This window comes from Sebastes fasciatus, chromosome 3, assembly GCF_043250625.1.
Source record: "Sebastes fasciatus isolate fSebFas1 chromosome 3, fSebFas1.pri, whole genome shotgun sequence".
Classification (NCBI taxonomy): domain Eukaryota; kingdom Metazoa; phylum Chordata; class Actinopteri; order Perciformes; family Sebastidae; genus Sebastes; species Sebastes fasciatus.
Genome location: NC_133797.1, coordinates 25628568 through 25651764, shown reverse-complemented (window position 1 = coordinate 25651764; position 23197 = coordinate 25628568). Strand labels below are relative to the sequence as shown.

At 38.9% G+C, this 23197-nt stretch overlaps 3 protein-coding genes across 4 annotated transcripts; all 3 read right to left on the bottom strand.

Moving 5' to 3' along the window:
* Positions 1 to 112: 112 nt before the first annotated feature.
* On the bottom strand, positions 113 to 13033 carry LOC141764538 (E3 ubiquitin-protein ligase TRIM21-like). 2 transcript variants are annotated; one of them, XM_074629834.1, is made up of 2 exons: positions 12900 to 13033; positions 113 to 2519 (listed from the first exon to the last, which is right to left on the bottom strand). In XM_074629834.1, exon 2 carries the CDS (start codon positions 2515 to 2517, stop codon positions 877 to 879), a length of 1641 nt encoding a protein of 546 aa, XP_074485935.1. In that variant the 5' UTR covers positions 2518 to 2519; positions 12900 to 13033; the 3' UTR covers positions 113 to 876. The 2 variants fall into 2 exon arrangements, with proteins under 2 accessions (XP_074485935.1, XP_074485936.1); XM_074629835.1 differs by lacking the exon at positions 12900 to 13033 and adding an exon at positions 4178 to 4304.
* Positions 9132 to 22249, bottom strand: LOC141762734 (uncharacterized). The gene is made up of 4 exons (XM_074626771.1): positions 22090 to 22249; positions 20191 to 21538; positions 11439 to 11560; positions 9132 to 10793 (listed from the first exon to the last, which is right to left on the bottom strand). The coding sequence occupies exons 2-4, from the start codon at positions 21534 to 21536 to the stop codon at positions 9154 to 9156; spliced, it is 3108 nt and encodes a 1035-aa protein (XP_074482872.1). The 5' UTR covers positions 21537 to 21538; positions 22090 to 22249; the 3' UTR covers positions 9132 to 9153.
* On the bottom strand, positions 14984 to 17712 carry LOC141764539 (E3 ubiquitin-protein ligase TRIM21-like). The gene has a single exon (XM_074629836.1). It carries the CDS (start codon positions 16946 to 16948, stop codon positions 15311 to 15313), a length of 1638 nt encoding a protein of 545 aa, XP_074485937.1. The 5' UTR covers positions 16949 to 17712; the 3' UTR covers positions 14984 to 15310.
* Positions 22250 to 23197: the final 948 nt, after the last annotated feature.

Here is a 23197-nt window from a genome sequence, read left to right as displayed (position 1 = left end):
AACGTGGATTACAGGAAACACAATGTATTTCTCATGAAATACAACTTATGTGTAAACCAGGCTTTTCTGTTTAGTGTTTGGTGCTCAAGTCACTGCTTACTCAGGCTTTGTGTTCAACAACTAGTTTATTGACAGTTTTTATTTAACAATCACATATATACAGATTTCTTTGACTCAATAGCCATCTTACCAGTATTCACAAAACAAATAAAAAGTGACCAGTAATTAATTATACCACATTTCACACAAAATAGAAAATTCTATTAGCATTTATTCTCTTAATTAACTTTCTCCGTTAACTTTTTATGCCCACTATAAATAAATGACATACTGTATTCTGTAGACACTATAGGGATGTAATAGGCCTTACTTATCTTAATTTTGTTTTGGTAGCATTTCATTTTACAGGTCTGCAAATTTCATTGTAATTAGGTAATAATTAGCAAGTAACCTGTTTGAAATTTCTTTGAAATTTCTGCCAAATTACCCCAATATTTACATAAACATTGATTGAAAATCACTTTATTATAAACATTTATTTAATAAACATTCATATTTAATAATTATACGCTAAAATAAGATATAATCATGTTAAAATGGGGGGGCGGAGAGGTCCCAAGGCCAGAATCAAACCCAGGACATGGCTGTTATACAATATTGTATACGCTGTAACCACTCAGCTAACAAGGTTTGACAGGGTTTTAAATAGATATTCTCCACATAACGAGGGTCATGATGCAGGGTTGAAGACATGAATGCATCAAATCAATGTGTTGGCTATGTAGAAAATAAGATGTAAACTCTAATGTGTTGTCATTAATGTGTACATGTTCCCTTGAATGAAAAAAAAATCAATACATGAAATAAGATAAGTTATTAGTTTACTCTGACAGGAGAGATGATCAGAGGAGCAGAGTTTTTACCACCATAATTAAAACCAGGACAGAAGTATGGGAAGAGTTTCTCAGTGAAGCAGCAGCCAGTAAAGGAGTAGATAAGAGCTGCAGCATCTACGTCATAAAAGGAGACCAGACCCTCCTCATAATCCACAAACACCCCCACCTTCTGAGGCCGAGACTTCAGAGAGAGACTGACTCGAGGGTTAGTAGCAGCTTTGTACTCATTTCCATTTTTCAACCATATAGTCCAGTTACCATCCTGAGGTCTCAGTGTGATGACTCCCTTCCTGTTGATCGACTCTCTGGCCACTCCTAAAGACCAGTCAGTCTTTCCTTTAACTTGAACCTCAAAGTAAGATCTGCCTGAAGAGAAACTCTGCTTTCCTAAAACACAAAAATAATTAGAAAATCTGTCTGGGTTGTCTGGGAGATTCTTCTTCACATCACTATGATTCACTTGTTTCCCGTCATCAGACAGGATGAGACGGGAATAAGCTGTATCAGGATCAAGTGTCACATCTACTGCATACTGCTGGACCCTCTTCAGCTCAGCTTCAGCAAGCAGCTTCTTCATCTCTTTACTGAGTGTCTCCTCCAGCTGAGCCACAGCTTTCACCACAGTCCCCTCATATGATGGACGGACGCTGACCTCTGTCCAGTCCTTGGTGGGTGGAGCAGCTTTCAGGGACTGGACACTCTGGAGAAGATGGAGATGGTCTTCAGAGCGTTTGAGCTGCTCCACTTCAGTCCTTCTCTTCATCAGCTCAGAGATTTCCTGTTCCAGCTCTTTGATGAAATCTTCGGCCTGTTTTTCTGTTGTTTTCTGCTTCTCTTTGATCGTCTTGATGAGATTGGCCTGACCTCTCTCAACAGACTCCTTCAGAGCAGTGAAGACCTGAACACCTTCTGCTATCTCTCTCTCTGCATCTTCCTCACTGAGGTCAACTGAGTGTTTGATCTCCTGAATCTTCAGTCGTCTCTTCTGGATCATCTGCTGGATTTCAGCCTCTGTCTTCCCCAGCTGGGCCTTCTTTACTTCATATTCTTCTTTCAGAGGAACAACATCATGCATCTTGTGGTCTAGAACATGGCAGAGCATGCAGACAGATGTCTGGTCGGTCTTACAGAACAGCTCCAGAGGTTTATCGTGCTTCGTACACATCCTGTCTTCCAGGTTCTCCACAGGGTCGACCAGCTGATGTTTTTTCAGACGTGAAGCTGTCAGATGAGGCTCCAGGTGAGTCTCACAGTAGGAGGCCAGACACACCAGGCAGGACTTCAGGGCCTTCAGTTTGGTTCCTGTGCAGAAGTCACAGGGAACTTCTCCTGGTTTGGACACTTGTTGCTCTGAGCTGCTGCTGCTGGCTTTCTGTTGAGCTGACTGTCTGAACTGAACAACCATCTCAGAGATGAAGGTGTTGACGTGCAGTTCAGGTCTTGTGTTGAAAACCTTTTTACACATCGGACACAGGAACTGGTCACTAGTATTCCAGTGTTCATTGATGCAGTTTTTGCAGAAGTTGTGTCCACATGGTGTACTGACTGGATCAGTGAACACATCCAGACAGATGGAGCACAGAAACTGATCTTCAGATTGCAGATTGCTGGCAGCAGCCATATCTACACACATAGTGAAAGAAAACAAACAAATGTGATTACTGTTCTTTTAAGTATAACATATGATATTAGGTAAAGTAATTTTGAATTATATATCCTGTGTTTTGACTTGCAATGAGCCGCAAGCAACCAAAACCATTTAAGCCGTGTTGACAAGCTCAAGCTTGCTACTCTGGCAAAATAGCCCCTAATATATCCATAACATGTTGTGTAGACCAAATACAGTATTATTGAAGAATAACACTGCTAACAAAGCTCTGCTTACTTGATGACAAACACATTGTATTTCTTCTATAGCTGCTTCACATTAAAAGCCTCCTGCTGGTTCTCTGGTGGAAAGCTTTTAATATGAAACAGCTAGAGGAAATAGAGGAAGCAGTATGTAGGAAGCGATCAGTAAACAAGGCAAGGCAGCTTTATTTGTATAGCACATTTCAACAACAGGGCAATTCAAAGTGCTTTACAGAAACAATCAAGAACATTTCGACAAAGTGCAAAAGAACATTAAGACATAATTAAAACAGTTATAAAAACATTAAAACATTAAAACATTAAAGATTAGAAAATAAAAACAAGCTAAAAATAAAAGCTAGGATAGAAACTAAAATAGCGTAAAACACAAAAGAGTAAAAGCTCTAGTGCAGTATCAGATTATTATCTGGTTTAATGAAAGGCAGCCGCAAACAGGAACGTTTTAAGCTTTGTTTTAAAAGAGCTCAGAGTTGAAGCGGTCCTGCAGGTTTCTGGGAGCTTGTTCCAGATATTTGGTGCATAAAAACTGAATGCTGCTTCTGCATGTTTAGTTCTGACCCTGGGGACACTAAGCAGACCTGATCCAGATGACCTGAGAGGTCTGGATGGTTCATAACACAGCAGAAGATCGGAAATATATTTTGGCCCTAAACCATTTAGTGCTTTGTAAACCAGCAGCAGTATTTTGAAATCAATTCTCTGAGAGACAGGCAGCCAGTGTAGAGACTTCAGAACTGGATTGATGTGATCCACTTTCGTGGTCTTAGTGAGGACTCTAGCAGCAGCGTTCTGAATCAGCTGCAGCTGTTTGATTGATTTTTTAGGAAGACCAGTAAAGACGCCGTTACAGTAGTCAAGTCGGCTGAAGATAAATGCATGGACTAGTTTTTCCAAATCCTGCTGAGACATCAGTCCTCTAATTCTTCTTATATTCTTCAGGTGATAGAAGGCTGTCTTTGTAATTGTCTTTATATGGCTGTTAAAGCTCAGGTCAGAGTCCATCACTACACCAAGGTTTCTGGCTTGGTCCGAGCTTTTTAACATCACAGATTGTAGGTGAGCACTAACCTTTAATCTTTCCTTTTGGGCTCCAAAAACTACGACCTCAGTTTTGTCTTTGTTCAGCTGAAGGAAATTCTACAGTAATAGTAACAGTAATAATGGCAGGAAAGTAGGAGTGAAACTAAACTCCAAACCACCAAGACTCAGTTAAAAGTTACTAAAGTCCTGAGAACTGACACAAAGAGACTGTTTAAAGCTGTTAAAGTGGGTTACTGTTTAGAGGACCTGAAGACAAACAGTCATAGTTCAGTATGAAATTAAAAGAGTGGAACTTCCTGCCTGAGTAGAGCTGAAGTTTTGTGTTAATCCTGGTTGTTCAAAGTGTAAATATTATCAGCTGTACTCACCAGTGTTTTTGCAGAGACTCTGTTGTGTTGTTGAGAAACACCTGATGAACTCAGTTTGAATATTCTTTTAGAGAGAAACAGAGACTTGCGTGGCTGCCACTCTGACAAACTTCACTCTCGTTTCTGCAGTGTGACGTTGAAGCTCTCGTTTTTCTAGTGTTGCTCCGCCGAGCAAAGGTGGTGATATACCTAACAGGTAGGAGGAGTAAGGCATGTTAAAATGTGTTTCTTATCTTTATTATGTTGAAACTTTAAGGTGCCTCAGATTTACTTTAACCAGAAGAGTTTAGTTTATTTGACACAAGAGAGACGTCACACATATCTGTAACATGTCAATAACACAATAAGACTTATTTCCATCATGGTCATTGATATCAAGGCAACATACTGACATCAAATCAAACAACAAATACAATCTGTATCATCAACAAGAAAATCAGAACATCAGGAAATAAAAATATATATACATACAATTTAACTATAGGCCTTTTCAGACATGGAATATGTAACATTGTGAGTTAAAAATATCATGATAATAAAGAAGAGTGTTTTTTCTCATTGCATCACTCATGGATTTTGAAGCTGGAATTAAAACAATCACAGTCATTATGACATATTGAGTGTAGATTGATGAGGGGGAAAAAGTGAATGTAAATAATCATCTGCTTATATGATCAATTTGACCCAGACAGACGTGATCACTGTAAGCGGTTTGTGGGTAGCCGACTGAACCAGAGTTGGTGATTGCTGGAAAGACTAACAAAGACGGTTTTGATGAGTTTTATTTTGTTTGTGTCGACTTTGACTGAAATGTGTTTTACGATGCTCCGCCGCTAGAACAGTTGATTCGCCCAGTTGAAACTACAGCAGCGGAGGGCCACACACACAAACATACACCTAATGTAGGCCTATAGCTACATGTTGCAAAATGACTTTTACTCTACCAGGAAACATTCATCACTTGACATGACTGTCTGTCTGAGTCATTCCATTCAACCATAAAATATGCAGGTTGTGCAACGAACTGGCAACCATTAAATTCAAGTGAAAGCAATGGAACGGAGGAGGGAAAGTCTGACATCTAGTGGCTGAACGTTATCAATGTTTTCAATAGCACCTTTAACATTATTAAAAGGAAAAACAGCAAATATTCAACTCTGTGAAGCTGAAACCATGAAATGTTTTTACATGAAATATGACTTAAACCATCAAAATGATGAATCCATTCATTTTCTGTTGCTCTACTAATTAACTAATCGTTCAGTTTGTACTTTTATAAAGTGTTGGGTAATATAATCTAGAACAAAAAATGTATAAACTTTTTGTATGTTTTGTCATAGTCAAGTCAGCACACTGACACACTGACAGCTGTTGTTGTCTGTTGGGTTTGAGTTTGCCATGTTATGATTTTAGAATATATTTTTTATGCTAAATGCAGTACCTGTGAGGGATTCTGGACAATATCTGTCATTGTTTTGTGTTGTTAATTGATATGCAAAAATAAATATATACATGCATTTGCATAAAGCAGCATATTTGCCCACTCCCATGTTGATAAGAGTATAAAATGATTGACAAATCTCCCTTTAAGGTACATTTTGAACAGATAAAAAATTTATGATTAATTTGCTATTCATTGCGATTAAATATTTTAATCGATTGACAGTCCTGATTAATATCTCTACATCCAATTGATTAAAATGGAGGCTCTGCCTCTTATTGACCTGTTGCCATGGTGAATCGTAGTATCAGAGCTCCATTGATGATGGCTTTTTATGTTCAGGTTCAACCTACTCAGAGTTGATTGAACTGACTCTGATCAGCTGTTCTGAAACCGAAAACGCACAAGTTTCCCTCTTCAGGATTAGTCAACTCAGAGTTCAGGTTTAGGCTTAGAGTTTGTTAAACCTGCTTTCTGAAACGAGGCCGTGTTCTCCACACAGACACAACAACAAGTTTAAAATCACACAGTATCAATAAAACAAGAAAAGGTAAAACAAGCCAGTTTGTTCTCTGCTTTCTGTCCTGCAGCGTATTGTGAGTGCACAGAGTCTGAGCGAGGACGATATAGAATGAGAGGATCGAGAGGAAACACCCGCCACCTTCCCCCTCCTCTTCCTCATGTGGACCCCTCCTTCCATGACGACCTGCTAACGCCTCGGCCTCCATCACTCCGGCCGACGTCCATCACTTCCCATCAAGGCGTCCTAAAGGGAATTAGTTTTTTATTCCTGGTTTATCCATGACAGTAGTGTTTGTTGTTTTTACTTAAATTACCCGTTTTGGGGTATAAAGAGTATCTGGATCATAACGGCCAGAGAATTACAAGAGCCCGTCCCCGCTCCACCATCATTAGGTATGTTCTCATTAACTGGACTGGGTGTTAACATGAATCCGTTCCTTCCCTCAGGGTGGTGTAGCACGCATCCTGACAGCATCATGTACCAGGTTTACACTGTCTGACAACCATCTTCATGGTTATTATGATATCAGTCGTAGAAAGTGACACAAACAGGAATCTTCTCTCTGCTCGGATGCTTCACAAAGTATTTATTGTTTTATGTTATCAGTCGTCTTTCTGTTCAGTCTCAACTAAACACTTTTTAAAAAGTGATTTTTGTTCATTTTAAAGAGGACGATCCTCTTTAGGAAAGACAAAATAAAAAATGTGAACAAACTATGAAGTTGTCTTGTGAGTTTATTTGATTAGGTCAACATGAGCTTTTGTGCTTGTCGCTGTGCACGGGTCAACGCTCGCCATCTAGTGACCAAACATTATTAAAATAAGCATCCTACAACAGTTTGTGTGACTTTGTGCCCAGCAGCTCTTCATTTCTGTACCTGTAATTTTAGAGATCAAAGAGACGTCCCAGAAACTACAGTAAAGATCTTCTCCTCCACAGAGATTCATCCACAGCAGGTCAAGACTAAACTTCCTGTTTCACTACTGCGTCACTTTTTCTTCATCATTTCTTCAAAGAAATAACTGCGTTTCGACTCAAATTGTTTTCGTCGCTGGTCAGTCCTGCTTTGCCTGGAATCCCACAATGCTTTGCGATACACTCGTGTCCCAAAGAAAACAGCATTAATGGAACAGTTCAACATTTTAGGAAATATGTTTAATTCGCTTTCTTGCTGTGTGTTAGACGAGAAGATCAATAACACTCACGTCTGTATGTTAAATATGAAGCTACAGTCAGGATGTGGTTAGCCTAGCTTAGCATAAAGACTGGAAGCAGGGGGAAACTGCTAGCCTGGCTCTGTCTAAAGTTTAAAAACACACCTGCCAACACCTCTAAAGCTCACTTATTAAATTATTGTGTGTAGATTGTTTAATGTGAATACAAACAGAAATGTAAAAACTGCACTTTGTGGTTTTACTTGTATGTTAGAAGTGAAAGGACGAAGAGTCTGAACTCACCACAGTTCTGATCTGATCCATTTGTCTCTGGAAGTGATTCTGTTTTACGGAGATGAATCTCAGTGAAAGAGCTCCAACACATTACTACTGTCTGTGTCTCCGTTTTAATTTGATTTATGATGTGCATTCAGAAACTACACAGATTTACAAGTTTTATTGGAAAATTAGATTTGCATTCAGCAAAGAACTACCATTGCACAACGAATTCTGACAAAATTAAAGAACGTATTTATTTTAAACCAATAACGGGAACACCAGACAATATAATCTGATACAACAGGTAAGAAGTTATAAATGGTGTACTTTTTATTATTATTTATTTAGTCTGGGATTCTATTTATTTATTTATTCATTCTATTTTGGCTTCAGTTTCTTCTTCTGTCCTTTACTTTTTACTCTTTGTTTGGATCCACCATCTCTCCTCAGTCAGTTTTATTCTTCTGCTTCTCCTTCTTCACCGACCTCTTCACTCGTCCTCCAGTTTGGTGGCGTTCAGTTCCAACGCCAGCTGCACTGAGTCGGTGCTCTGCGACAGGAAGACAAACAGGTACAATACCACAAACTCTCACATAAAACCTGGTATATAAATAACAGACATGTGAAGCACTAACACATGCCAGGTGGAAAATATTCTGAAGACATTATTATTCATCATTATGCTCTCCATCACTGTAGGATAAAAAACGTGGATTACAGGAAACACAATGTATTTCTCATGAAATACAACTTATGTGTAAACCAGGCGTTTCTGTTTAGTGTTTGGTGCTCAAGTCACTGCTTATTCAGGCTTTGTGTTCAACAAGTAGTTTATTTACAGTTTTTATTTAACAATCACATATTTACAGATTTCTTTGACTCAATAGCCATCTTACCAGTATTCACAAAACAAATAAAAAGTGACCAGTAATTAATTATACCACATTTCACACAAAATAGAAAATTCTATTAGCATTTATTCTCTTAATTAACTTTCACCATTAACTTTTTATGCCCACTATAAATAAATGACATACTGTATTCTGTAGACACTATAGGGATGTAATAGGCCTTACTTACCTTAATTGTTTTTTGTATCACTTCATTTTACAGGTCTGCAAATGTCATGGTAATTAGGTGATAATTAGCAAGTAACCTATTTTACATTTCTTTGGAATTACTGCCAAATTACCCCAATATTTACCTCAATTTATCGAAAATTACTTTATTATAAACATTTATTTAATAAACATTTATATTTAATAATTATATGCTAAAATAGGATGTAATCATGTTAAAATGGAGGGGCGGAGAGGTACCAAGGCCGGAATCAAACCCGGGACATGGCTGTTATACAATATTGTATATGCTGAAACCACTTGGCTAACAAGGTTTAAAAGGGTTTTAAATAGATATTCTCCACATAACGTGGGTCATGATGCAGGGTTGAAGACATGAATGCATCAAATCAATGTGTTGGCTATGTAGAAAATAAGATGTAGACTCTAACGGGTTGCCATTAATGTGTACATGTTCCCTTGAATGAAAAAAAAATCATTACATGAAATAAGATAAGTTATTAATTTACTCCAACAGGAGAGATGATCAGAGGGGTAGAGTTTTTACGACCTTTATTAACATAAGGACTGAAGTACGGGAAGAGTTTCTCAGTGAAACAGCAGCCAGTAAAGGAGTAGATAAGAGCTGCAGTATCTACGTCATAAAAGGAGACCAGACTCTCCTCATAATCCACAAACACCCCCACCTTCTGAGGCTGAGACTTCAGAGAGAGACTGACTGAAGGAACATCAAGAGCTTCATACTCATTTCCATTTCTCAAAAATAAAGTCCAGTAACCGTCCTCAGGTCTCAGTGAGATGTCTCCCTTCCTGTTGATCGACTCTCTGGCCACTCCTAAGTCCCATTCAGTCTTTCCTTTAACTTGAACCTCAAAGTAAAATCTGCCTGAAGAAAAACTCTGCTTTCCTAAAACACAAGCACAATCAGAAAATCTTTCTGGGTTGTCTGGGAGATTCTTCCTCACATCACCATGATTCACTTGTTTCCCATCGTAAGACAGGATGAGTTTAGGATGAGCTGTATGAGGATCAAGAGTCACATCTACTGCATACTGCTGGACCCTCTTGAACTCATTTTTAACCAGCTTCTTCATCTCTTTACTGAGTGTCTCCTCCAGCTGAGCCACAGCTTTCACCACAGTCCCCTCATATGATGGACGGACGCTGACCTCTGTCCAGTCCTTGGTGGGTGGAGCAGCTTTCAGGGACTGGACACTCTGGAGAAGATGGAGATGGTCTTCAGAGCGTGAGAGCTGCTCCACTTCAGTCCTTCTCTTCTTCAGCTCAGAGATTTCCTGTTCCAGCTCTTTGATGAAAGCTTCGGCCTGTTTTTCTGTTGTTTTCTGCTTCTCTTTGATCGTGTCGATGAGATTGGCCTGGCCTCTCTCAACAGACTCCTTCAGAGCAGTGAAGACCTGAACACCTTCTGCTATCTCTCTGTCTGCATCTTCCTCACTGAGGTCAACTGAGTGTTTGATCTCCTGAATCTTCAGTCGTCTCTTCTGGATCATCTGCTGGATTTCAGCCTCTGTCTTCCCCAGCTTGGCCTTCTTTCCTTCATATTCTTCTTTCAGAGGAACGACATCATGCATCTTGTGGTCTACAACATGACAGAGCATGCAGACACATGTCTGGTCGGTCTTACAGAACAGCTCCAGAGGTTTATCGTGCTTCGTACACATCCTGCCTTCCAGGTTCTCCACAGGGTCGATCAGCTGATGTCTTTTCAGGCCTGACATTGTCAGATGAGGCTCCAGGTGAGTCTCACAGTAGGAGGCCAGACACACCAGGCAGGACTTCAGGGCCTTCAGTTTGGTTCCAGTGCAGACGTCACAAGGAACTTCTCCTGGTTTGGACACTTGTTGCTCTGAGCTGCTGCTGCTGGTTTTCTGTTGAGCTGACTGTCTGAACTGAACAACCATCTCAGAGATGAAAGTGTTGACGTGCAGTTCAGGTCTTGTGTTGAAAACCTTTTTACACATCGTACACAGGTACTGATCACTAGTATTCCAGTGTTTATTGATGCAGTTCTTGCAGAAGTTGTGTCCACATGGTATAGTGACTGGATCAGTAAACACATCCAGACAGATGGAGCACAGGAACTGATCTTCAGATCGCAGATAGTTTGCAGCAGCCATATCTATACACATAGTGAAAGAAAAGAAACAAACAAATGTGATTACTGTTCTTTTAAGTATAACATATGATATTCGGTAAAGTAATTTTTAATTATACAGGTGCAGCTCAAAAAATTTGAATATCGCAAAAAAGTTCAATATTCTTCGTCAGTTATTTAAGAAAGTGAAAATGTAATATATTATAGACTCATTACATATAAACTAAAATGTTTCAAGCATTTTTTCATTTTAATTTTGATAATTACAGCCTACAGCTCAAAAAAAAAAAAAAAGGTATCTCAAAATATTAGAATACTTAATAAGATCAATCAAAAAAAGGATTTACAATACAGAAATGTCCAACTTCTGTAAAGTATGTGCATTTTTACACTCAATACTTGGTATTGAGTGTATAAATGCACGAATTACTGCATCAATGTGGCGTGGCATTAAGGCAATCAGCCTGTGGCGCTGCTGAGGCGTTATTGAAGCCCAGGTTGCTTTGATATTGGTCTACAGCTCATCTGTATTGTTGGGTTGGATGTTTCTCATCTTCCTCTTGACAATATCCCATAGATTCTCTATGGGCTTCAGGTCAGGCAAGTTGGCTGGCCAATCAAGCAGAGTAATATCATGGTCAGCAAACCAGTTAGCAGTAGTTTTGGCACTGTGGGCAGGTGCTAAGTCCTGCTGGAATAGGAAATCGGCATCTCCATAAAGCTTGTCAGCAGACGGAAGCATGAAGTGCTCTAAAATTTCCTGGTAGACGCCTGCATTGACTTTGGACTTGCTAAAACACAGTGGACCAACACCAGCAGATGACATGGCACCCCAAATCATCACTGACTTTTGAAACTTCACACTGGACTTCAAGCAACTTGGATTCTGTACCCCTCCCCTCTTCCTCCAGACTCTGGGACCTTGATTTCCAAATGAAATGCAAAATTTACTTTCATCTGAAAGGAGGACTTTGGACCACTGAGCAATGGTCCAGTTCTTCTTCTCCTTAGCCCAGGTAAGATGCTCCTGACGTCATCTCTGGTTCAGGAGTGGCTTGATACGAAGAATGTGACAGCTGTAGCCTGCTTCCTGAAGACGTCTGTGAGTGCTGGCTCTTGATGCACTGACTCCAGCCTCAGTCCACTCCTTCTGAAGCTCTCCCAAGTTCTTGAATCTGCTTTGCTTGACAATCTTCTCAAGGCTGCAGTCATCCTTGTTGCTTGTGAACCTTTTCCTACCTCACTTTTCCCTTCCATTCAACTTTCCGTGAACATGCTTCGATACAGCAGCCCTTTCAGCGATGACCTTCTGTGGCTGACCCTCCTTGTGGAGGGTCTCGATGATTGTCTTCTGGACAACTGTCAAGTCAGCAGGCTTCCCCATGATTGTGGCTGTGTGTACTGAACTAGACTGAGCAATACACAGCATTTATTCTGTATGAATAGTAATTTACTGAAACTCAAAATGAAATATTCTAATAATTTGAGATACCTTTTTCTTTGTTTTTTGAGCTGTAGGCTGTAATTATCAAAATTAAAATGAAAAAATGCTTGAAACATTTTAGTTTATGTGCAATGAGTCTATAATATATTACATTTTCACTTTCTTAAATAACTGACAAAGAATATTGAACTTTTTCGTGATATTCTAATTTTTCGAGCTGCACCTGTATATCCTGTGTTTTGACTTGCAATGAGCCGCGATCAACCAAAACCATTTAAGCCCTGTTGACAAGCTCAAGCTTGCTACTCTGGCAAAATGGCTCCTAATATATCCATAACATGTTGTGTAGACCAATTTGTATTGAATAACACTGCTAACAAAGCTCTGCTTACTTGATGACAAACACATTGTATTTCCTCTATAGCTGCTTCACATTAAAAGCCTCCTGCTGGTTCTCTGGTGGAAAGCTTTTAATATGAAACAGCTAGAGGAAATAGAGGAAGCAGTATGTAGGAAGAGATCAGTAAACAGTAATAATAGCAGGAAAGTAAGAATGAAACTAAACTCCAAACCACCAAGACTCAGTTAAAAGTTACTTAAGTCTTAGAACTGACACAGAGAGACTGTTTAAAGCTTTTATGTTAATCCTGGTTGTTCAAAGTGTAAATATTATCAGCTGTACTCACCAGTGTTTGGCAGAAACTCTGCTGTGTTGTTGAGAAACACCTGATGAACTCAGTTTGAATTTTCTTTTAGAGAGAAACAGAGACTTGCGTGGCTGCCACTCTGACAAACTTCACTCTCGTTTCTGCAGTGTGACGTTGAAGCTCTGCTTTTTCTGGTGTTGCTCCGCCTCTCACTGTAGCTCTGATGGTTTTGTTTCCTCCCTCTGATTTACACGGTTATTGGGAAATACCAGGTTCTCTCTGGTTAATATGGAGCAAAAGTGGTGATATACCTAACAGGTAGGAGGAGTAAGGCATGTTAAAAGGTGTTTCTTATCTTTATTATGTTGAAACTTTAAGGTGCCTCAGATTTACTTTAACCAGAAGAGTTTAGTTTATTTGACACAAGAGAGACGTCACACATATCTGTAACATGTCAATAACACAATAAGACTTATTTCCATCATGGTCATTGATATCAAGGCAACATACTGACATCAAATCAAACAACAAATACAATCTGTATCATCAACAAGAAAATCAGAACATCAGGAAATAAAAATATTTATACATACATTTTAACTATAGGCCTTTTCAGACATGGAATATGTAACATTGTGAGTTAAAAATATCATGATAGCAAAGAAGAAGAGTGTTTTTTCTCATTGCATCACTCATGGATTTTGAAGCTGCAATTAAAACAATCACAGTCATTATGACATATTGAGTGTAGATTGATGAGGAGAAAAAGTGAATGTAAATAATCATCTGCTTATATGATCAATTTGACCCAGACAGACGTGATCACTGTAAGCGGTTTGTGGGTAGCCGATTGAACCAGAGTTGGTGATTGTTGGAAAGACTAACAAAGACGGTTTTGATGAGTTTTATTTTCTTAGTTTTATTTTCTTACAAACTCTCACATAAAACCTGGTATATAAATAACAGACATGTGAAGCACTAACACATGCCAGGTGGAAAATATTCTGAAGACATTAATTAGTTCTTCATCATTATGCTCTCCATCACTGAAGGATAAAAAACGTGGATTACAGGAAACGCAATGCATTACTCATGAAATAAAGCTTATGTGTAAACCAGGCTTTACTGTTTAGTGTTTGGTGCTCAAGTCACTGCTTACTCAGGCTTTGTGTTCAACAACTAGTTTATTTACAGTTTTTATTTAATAATCACATATTTACAGATTTCTTTGACTCAATAGCCATCTTACCAGTATTCACAAAACAAATAAAAAGTGACCAGTAATTAATTATACCACATTTCACACAAAATAGAAAATTCTATAAGCAATTATTCTCTTAATTAGCTTTCACCATTAACTTTTTATGCCCACTATAATTAAATGACATACTGTCTTCTGTAGACATTATAGGAATGTAATAGGCCTTACTTACCTTAACTTTGTTTTGGTAGCATTTCATTTTACAGGTCTGCAAATTACATGGTAATTAGTTGATAATTAGCAAGTAACCTATTTGAAATTTCTTTGGAATTACTGTCAAATTACCCCAATATTTAGCTCAAAATGTATAGAAAATTACTTTATTATAAATATTTATTTAATTAACATTTATATTTAATAATTATACACTAAAATAGCATATAATGGTTAAAATAGGGCCCTAAGGCTTGAGAAGCGGCTGTGTGCTGCTCTTCATTGGAGGTGGAGAACCCAAACTAATAGAAGACACATCTGATCAGACACAAATCTCACCATCATGTGACTTATTGTCTACACAAATGTAACCTGGTAGCTAATGTCATGATTCAGGGAGTTTTTAAAGAAATTTCAAATAAGTTAGTTGCTAATTATTATATGTTTACCAGCAGACATGAAAATAAAGCGAATCAATTAACTTTGTATTCTTTTCCTGGAAATGTATTAAATAAATTATCAGCTATTCGGAAATAGCGGAATATAATCATTAAATAATGTTTATAATAAAGTAATTTTTGATAAATTTTGAAGTAAATATTGGGGTAATTTGGCAGTAATTTCAAAGAAATTTCAAATAGGTTACTTGAAATTACTTGAAATTTGCGGACCTGTAAAATGAAGTGTTGCTCTTTTTTTTAAAAAAAAAAAAAGATTTTTGGGGCACTTTCACCTTTATTTGAGGACAGTGTAAAAATGGGGGGGCGAAGAGGTACCAAGGTCGGAATCAAACCTGGGACATGGCGGTTATACAGTATTGTATACGCTGTAACCACTCGGCTACCAAGGTTTAACAGGGTATTAAATAGATATTCTCCACATAACGTGGGTCATGATGCAGGGTTGAAGACATGAATGCGTCAAATCAATGTGTTGGCTATGTAGAAAATAAGATGTAAACTCTAACGTGTTGTCATTAATGTGTACATGTTCCCTTGAATGAAAAAAAAATCAATACATGAAATAAGATTAGTTATTAATTTGCTCCAACAGGAGAGATGATCAGAGGGGCAGAGATTTTACCACCATCATTAAAACCAAGACTGAAGTATGGGAAGAGTTTCTCAGTGAAGCAGCAGCCAGTAAAGGAGTAGATAAGAGCTGCAGCATCTACGTCATAAAAGGAGACCAGACCCTCCTCATAATCCACAAACACCCCCACCTTCTGAGGCTGAGACTTCAGAGAGAGAAGAACTGAAGGACCAGCAGGAGCTTTGTACTCATTTCCATTTCTCAAACATATAGTCCAGTAACCGTCCTCAGGTCTCAGTGTGATGACTCTCTTCCTGTTGATCGACTCTCTGGCCACTCCTAAAGTCCAGTTAGTCTTTCCTTTAACTTGAACCTCAAAGTACAATCTGCCTGAAGAGAAACTCTGCTTTCCTAAAACACTAACACAATCAGAAAATCTCTCTGGGTTGTCTGGGAGATTCTTCCTCACATCACCATGATTCACTTGTTTCCCATTATCAGACAGGATGAGATAGAGATGAGCTGTATCAGGATCAAGAGTTAAATCCACTGCATACTGCTGGAGCCTCTTCAGCTCAGCTTCAAGCAGCTTCTTCATCTCTTTACTGAGTGTCTTCTCCAGCTGAGCCACAGCTCTCACCACAGTCCCCTCATATGATGGACGGACGCTGACCTCTGTCCAGTCCTTGGTGGGTGGAGCAGCTTTCAGGGACTGGACACTCTGGAGAAGATGGAGATGGTCTTCAGAGCGTGAGAGCTGCTCCACTTCAGCCTTTCTCTTCGTCAGCTCAGAGATTTCCTGTTCCAGCTCTTTGATGAAAGCTTCGGCCTGTTTTTCTGTTGTTTTCTGCTTCTCTTTGATCGTGTTGATGAGATTGGCCTGGCCTCTCTCAACAGACTCCTTCAGAGCAGTGAAGACCTGAACACCTTCTGCTATCTCTTTGTCTGCATCTTCCTCACTGAGGTCGACTGAGTGTTTGATCTCCTGAATCTTCAGTCGTCTCTTCTGGATCATCTGCTGGATTTCAGCCTCTGTCTTCCCCAGCTCTGCCTTCTTTCCTTCATATTCTTCTTTCAGAGGAACAACATCATGTGTCTTGTGGTCTAAAACGGGGCAGAGCATGCAGACACATGTCTGGTCGGTCTTACAGAACAGCTCCAGAGGTTTATCATGCTTCGTACACATCCTGTCTTCCAGGTTCTCCACAGGCTCGATCAGCTGATGTCTTTTCAGGCCTGACATTGTCAGATGAGGCTCCAGGTGAGTCTCACAGTAGGAGGCCAGACACACCAGGCAGGACTTCAGGGCCTTCAGTTTGGTTCCTGTGCAGACGTCACAGGGAACTTCTCCTGGTTTGGACACTTGTTGCTCTGAGCTGCTGCTGCTGGTTTTCTGTTGAGCTGACTGTCTGAATTGAACAACCATCTCAGAGATGAAGGTGTTGACGTGCAGCTCAGGTCTTGTGTTGAAAACCTTTTTACACATGGGACACTGGCACCTGTCACTAGTATTCCAGTGTTCAGTGATGCAGTTTTTGCAGAAGTTGTGTCCACATGGTATACTGACTGGATCAGTGAACACATCCAGACAGATGGAGCACAGAAACTGATCTTCAGATAGCAGATTGCTGGCAGCAGCCATGTCTACACACTGAGAACAAAAGTGAAAGTATTATAAAATGTTTTGATTCACATGTATCAATCATTTGTATAAAACAAATATCAAAGTATGATTGCTGCAATATTTAGAAACATTATTTTGAATTTATAGGTATGTTTCATTTAACTGAGATGTCCATCCGACAAGTGTCATTATCAGTGCTCGAAGTGGTCCGGTACGCAGCGGTACACCGTACCGGCACTTCTACATTTTACTCCTTGGCTTACTGTGACTTCTCACAAGCTGCCTGTCCTCTCCTCTGCCCTCTCCATATCATGTTCACATCCTTTTTGTAAAATAATTAGTGAAGTGTTTGGCATAACTTTTTTTTTTTTATTTGTGAACAAATATAATTAATGAAACATTAAAAGTTTTCTGAATCTGCTCTTCTAATTTATAGAATATGATTTTACAGAACAAATATTTCCAGAATAATTAAATGTTCAGATGAAGGCTGTGATAAATAATACAAATAATAATTTAACTAGTAATAATAATGGTCCATAATGATGTAAAATGCGTAGTTTTAAGTCAAAAACCTTCAAATTTTCTCAGGGGAGAAACCCCTAACCCAATATCTCCTAGTATCTTTTATTCACTGTATAAATTCATAATGTGTGTCTGTATAATATGTAGGAGCATCCTGACTGGGACTCTGCTCCTAAAACCTGAATGAAGAGCTCACACACCTCAGCTCTGCATGTTTACCTGCCTGTCTGTCTGGCTGCTGTTGATTCCAGCCTATAGACATCCTATAATATATTATAGAGAGATGCTGAAGGCTACAAATAACACAGGAAAGCACTTTAACTATTAACACTATATACAAACACACCACCTTAACCCTATAATGTTCCAGTTTGAATATTATTGGAGTAGTATAGGCCTACTATAGAAGATGCATATAGCCCAAGTATATATAGCAATAAATTCACAGCTGATTATGACTGACAGTTTAACATGCTTAAAGAAATAATGAATAAATAGGAATAACTTGCAAGAGATTGCTGATACCGGCAGATACACACAACATGTGAATAAGAGAGTACCAACACTGGTCAATATGAAAGTAAAAGAGTGTAACTTCCTGTTTGATTAGAGCTGTAAGTTTTGTGTTAATGCTGGTTGTTGAAACACAGTAAATATTATCAGCTACACTCACCAGTATTTGAGTCTGTTGTTGTTGAGAAAGACCTGATGAACTCAGTTTAATATTTCTTTAGACAGAAACACAGAGACTTGTCTCGACTGCAGCTCTCTGACAAACATGCAGTTTCATTTCTGTAATGTGACGTTGAAGCTCTCCTCCTTCCAGTGTTGCTCCACCTCTTACAGCAGCTCTGTTTGTGAGGATGTGTTTCCTCCACCAGGACAGTTTTCAAAAAAAAAAAAAAGTCAATCCCACATGTAAGAATACATCTTAGGGTCAACAGAAACCAGCAGCCACTTTACAGTCCTCTACAGCTCTGCAACAATCATACTGTCTGTCCAGATCTCAGCTCACTGTTTGTCCTGTAATGTTCTAACCTTCTCATGTAATTCTTGTATTTGCTTCGTTCCTATTAGTTGTTGCTGAATCAGAGCAGGAAGTTGAGTGGTGTGTGCAGTCTGTGCACGCCTTTAACAAACTCTCCTCCCTCTGATGTGTGTTGTCATGCGCACATCTAGTGGCCACAGTTGAGAAACACATCCAACCTGTGAAAACCTTTGTGACTTTGTGGACAAGACTCCAGTTTCAAAATAAAACACTCACACAAAAAGTTTCTTCCTCTGCATAGGATTTTATTGCAGTGATGACTGATTAAATGAATAACAACATAAATGCATATAAGACATTAAAACTCAATAACCGGATGACTGAATAATTATTAAAAATAAAGACCATTAATCATTCACTTAATGATAATTAAATGTTCAAAACCCAACAACAGCTGAAAAGATGTAGGCCTATAAAACAGAATTAAAGCTCTAATTCTGCAATTAACAATTACTTTCATTATTGATTAATCTCTTGGTGCATAAAATATCACAAAAAAGTCACAAATGCCCATTATGATTTATAATAATCCAAAGATATTTGGTTTAATTTGATAAAAGACTCAGAAACCACCAAATATTCACATCTGAGAGGCTGAAATCTGTGAAGTTTTTGAAATTTTTGCTTTAAAAAATTACATAAACAATTAATTGATTAACATTTGCAGATTCATTTTTCTGTTTATTGATAAATTAATTAGCTAATTTATTCAGCTCTTAATTAATCACAGAAAGAGTACACAAGAGTAACTTTTTGAAGCTGAGTGGTTGTCTTTATCAGAAAAATGTACTTAATGTATTGATTGTGCAGTAAAATGTTCCCTGTCAGTGTTTTACTATTATATCTGATTTTTCTGGATTAATATTTACTACTGCATTAATGGGTATGTTGCATTTTACTGCTGAAGATGTTTAAGGTTGTGCTAATTTTAACTCCTTTATATACTGTTGGCTAGTTTAATCTACAGCAATGCATCATGGTCTGTGAGATCATCATATGTTTGTAGTGTCGCTGTCCTGTGAGAACCACGTATCTCTAAACAGTCGACTTTTCATGGTGTCAGAAAAACAGCCCTGAAGATTAATTCTGAAGACAACAGGTTTACATTGTATATTGCCACTGAATATGTATATTTGTTCTGTTATATGACAGTGAACCGTTTCATTTAAATGAAGCTTATGCGAAAATTCAGACAGGAAGACTAGGGGTGTAAGGTCATTCATTCTCATTCATTCTGGTTCTCTCTCTCTCATGGGGTATTACTATGTCAGCTGATTATGGGCGTCTCTCTTTTCAGTGACCAATCAGAGCTTGCCATATCTCCCTCAACCAATCACATGCTGCTGTCAAAAGTTTAAAAACCATTCTCCTCTATGCGCTTTCAGTGTCAGCATTCAGCACTAACGGACGCGACCCTCCACCACCCCATCACCTCCAGATTCATCACATCAGAGTAATCCTGCTCCACTTCATTCATCGGATCTGCATCAGTCTTCACCACCACCACCACCAGTGTCTAGACCCGGGGGGAATATTTCTACATCCTACTACAGCTTCACTTCCCCTTTATTATTTCACATCGGGTCTAAATCGCCAAAGACTGTTACTATTCATAATTTGTGCATTTTGTAATAAATCATCATTCAATTCATACGAGTCTCTCCTGATTGAAATATCATCAGTCTACTCAGCTTGATTGACAGGAGAGATGATCAGAGGGGCAGAGTTTTTACCACCATCATTATTACAGGGATGAAAGTATGGGAAGAGTTTCTCAGTGAAGCAGCAGCCAGTAAAGGAGTAGATAAGAGCTGCAGCATCTACGTCATAAAAGGAGACCAGACCCTCCTTATAATCCACAAACACCCCCACCTTCTGAGGCCGAGACTTCAGAGAGAGACTGACTCGAGGGCTAGTAGCAGCTTTGTACTCATTTCCATTTCTCAAACATATAGTCCAGTAACCATTCTGAGGTCTCAGTGTGAGGTCTCCCTTCCTGTTGATCGACTCTCTGGCCACTCCTAAAGTCCATTTAGTCTTTCCTTTAACTTGAACCTCAAAGTAAAATCTGCCTGAAGAGAAACTCTGCTTTCCTAAAACACAAACATAATAGGAAAATCTCTCTGGGTTGTCTGGGAGATTCTTCCACACATCACCATGATTCACTTGTTTCCCATCATCAGACAGGATGAGTTCAGGATGAGCTGTGTCAGGATCAAGAGTCACATCCACTGCATACTGCTGGACCCTCTTCAGCTCAGCCTCAGCGACCAGCTTCTTCATCTCTTTATTGAGTGTCTCCTCCAGCTGAGCCACAGCTTTCACCACAGTCCCCTTATATGATGTATGGACGCTGACCTCTGTCCAGTCCTTGGTGGGTGGAGCAGCTTTCAAGGACTGGACACTCTGGAGAAGATGGAGTTGGTCTTTAGAGCGTGAGAGCTGCTCCACTTCAGTCCTTCTCTTCGTCAGCTCAGAGATTTCCTGTTCCAGCTCTTTGATGAAAGCTTTGGCCTGTTTTTCTGTTGTTTTCTGCTTCTCCTTGATCGTGTCGATGAGATTGGCCTGGCCTCTCTCAACAGACTCCTTCAGAGCAGTGAAGACCTGAACACCTTCTGCTATCTCTCTGTCTGCATCTTCCTCACTGAGGTCAACTGAGTGTTTGATCTCCTGAATCTTCAGTCGTCTCTTCTGGATCATCTGCTGAATTTCAGCCTCTGTCTTCCCCAGCTCGACCTTCTTTCCTTCATATTCTTCTTTCAGAGGGACAAACTCATGTGTCTTCTGTTGAGCTGACTGTCTGAACTGAACAACCATCTCAGAGATGAAGGTGTTGACGTGTAGCTCAGGTCTTGTTTTGAAAACTTTTTTACACATGGGACACAGGCACCTGCCACTAGTATTCCAGTATTCATTGATGCAGTTTTTGCAGAAGTTGTGTCCACATGGTATAGCGACTGGATCAGTGAACACATCCAGACAGATGGAGCACAGAAACTGATCTTCAGATTGCAGATTGCTGGCAGCAGCCATATCTACACACATAGTGAAAGAAAAGAAACAAATGTGATTACTGTTCTTTTAAGTATAACATATGATATTAGGTAAAGTAATTTTGAATTATATATCCTGTGTTTTGACTTGCAATGAGCCACGAGCAACCAAAGCCATTTAAGCCCTGTTGACAAGCTCAAGCTTGCTGCTCTTGCAAAATGGCACCTAATCTATCCATAACATGTTGTGTAGACCAATTTGTATTGAAGAATAACACTGCTAACAAAGCTCTGCTTACTTGATGACAGACACATTGTATTTCCTCTATAGCTGCTTCACATTAAAAGCCTCCTGCTGGTTCTCTGGTGGAAAGCTTTTAATATGAAACAGCTAGAGGAAATAGAGGAAGCAGTATGTAGGAAGCGATCAGTAAACAGTAATAATAGCAGGAAAGTAGGAGTGAAACTAAACTCCAAACCACCAAGACTCAGTTAAAAGTTACTTAAGTCTTAGAACTGACACAGAGAGACTGTTTAAAGCTTTTATGTTAATCCTGGTTGTTCAAAGTGTAAATATTATCAGCTGTACTCACCAGTGTTTGGCAGAAACTCTGCTGTGTTGTTGAGAAACACCTGATGAACTCAGTTTGAATTTTCTTTTAGAGAGAAACAGAGACTTGCGTGGCTGCCACTCTGACAAACTTCACTCTCGTTTCTGCAGTGTGACGTTGAAGCTCTGCTTTTTCTGGTGTTGCTCCGCCTCTCACTGTAGCTCTGATGGTTTTGTTTCCTCCCTCTGATTTACACGGTTATTGGGAAATACCAGGTTCTCTCTGGTTAATATGGAGCAAAAGTGGTGATATACCTAACAGGTAGGAGGAGTAAGGCATGTTAAAAGGTGTTTCTTATCTTTATTATGTTGAAACTTTAAGGTGCCTCAGATTTACTTTAACCAGAAGAGTTTAGTTTATTTGACACAAGAGAGACGTCACACATATCTGTAACATGTCAATAACACAATAAGACTTATTTCCATCATGGTCATTGATATCAAGGCAACATACTGACATCAAATCAAACAACAAATACAATCTGTATCATCAACAAGAAAATCAGAACATCAGGAAATAAAAATATTTATACATACATTTTAACTATAGGCCTTTTCAGACATGGAATATGTAACATTGTGAGTTAAAAATATCATGATAGCAAAGAAGAAGAGTGTTTTTTCTCATTGCATCACTCATGGATTTTGAAGCTGCAATTAAAACAATCACAGTCATTATGACATATTGAGTGTAGATTGATGAGGAGAAAAAGTGAATGTAAATAATCATCTGCTTATATGATCAATTTGACCCAGACAGACGTGATCACTGTAAGCGGTTTGTGGGTAGCCGATTGAACCAGAGTTGGTGATTGTTGGAAAGACTAACAAAGACGGTTTTGATGAGTTTTATTTTCTTAGTTTTATTTTCTTACAAACTCTCACATAAAACCTGGTATATAAATAACAGACATGTGAAGCACTAACACATGCCAGGTGGAAAATATTCTGAAGACATTAATTAGTTATTCATCATTATGCTCTCCATCACTGAAGGATAAAAAACATGGATTACAGGAAACGCAATACATTACTCATGAAATAAAGCTTATGTGTAAACCAGGCTTTTCTGTTTAGTGTTTGGTGCTCAA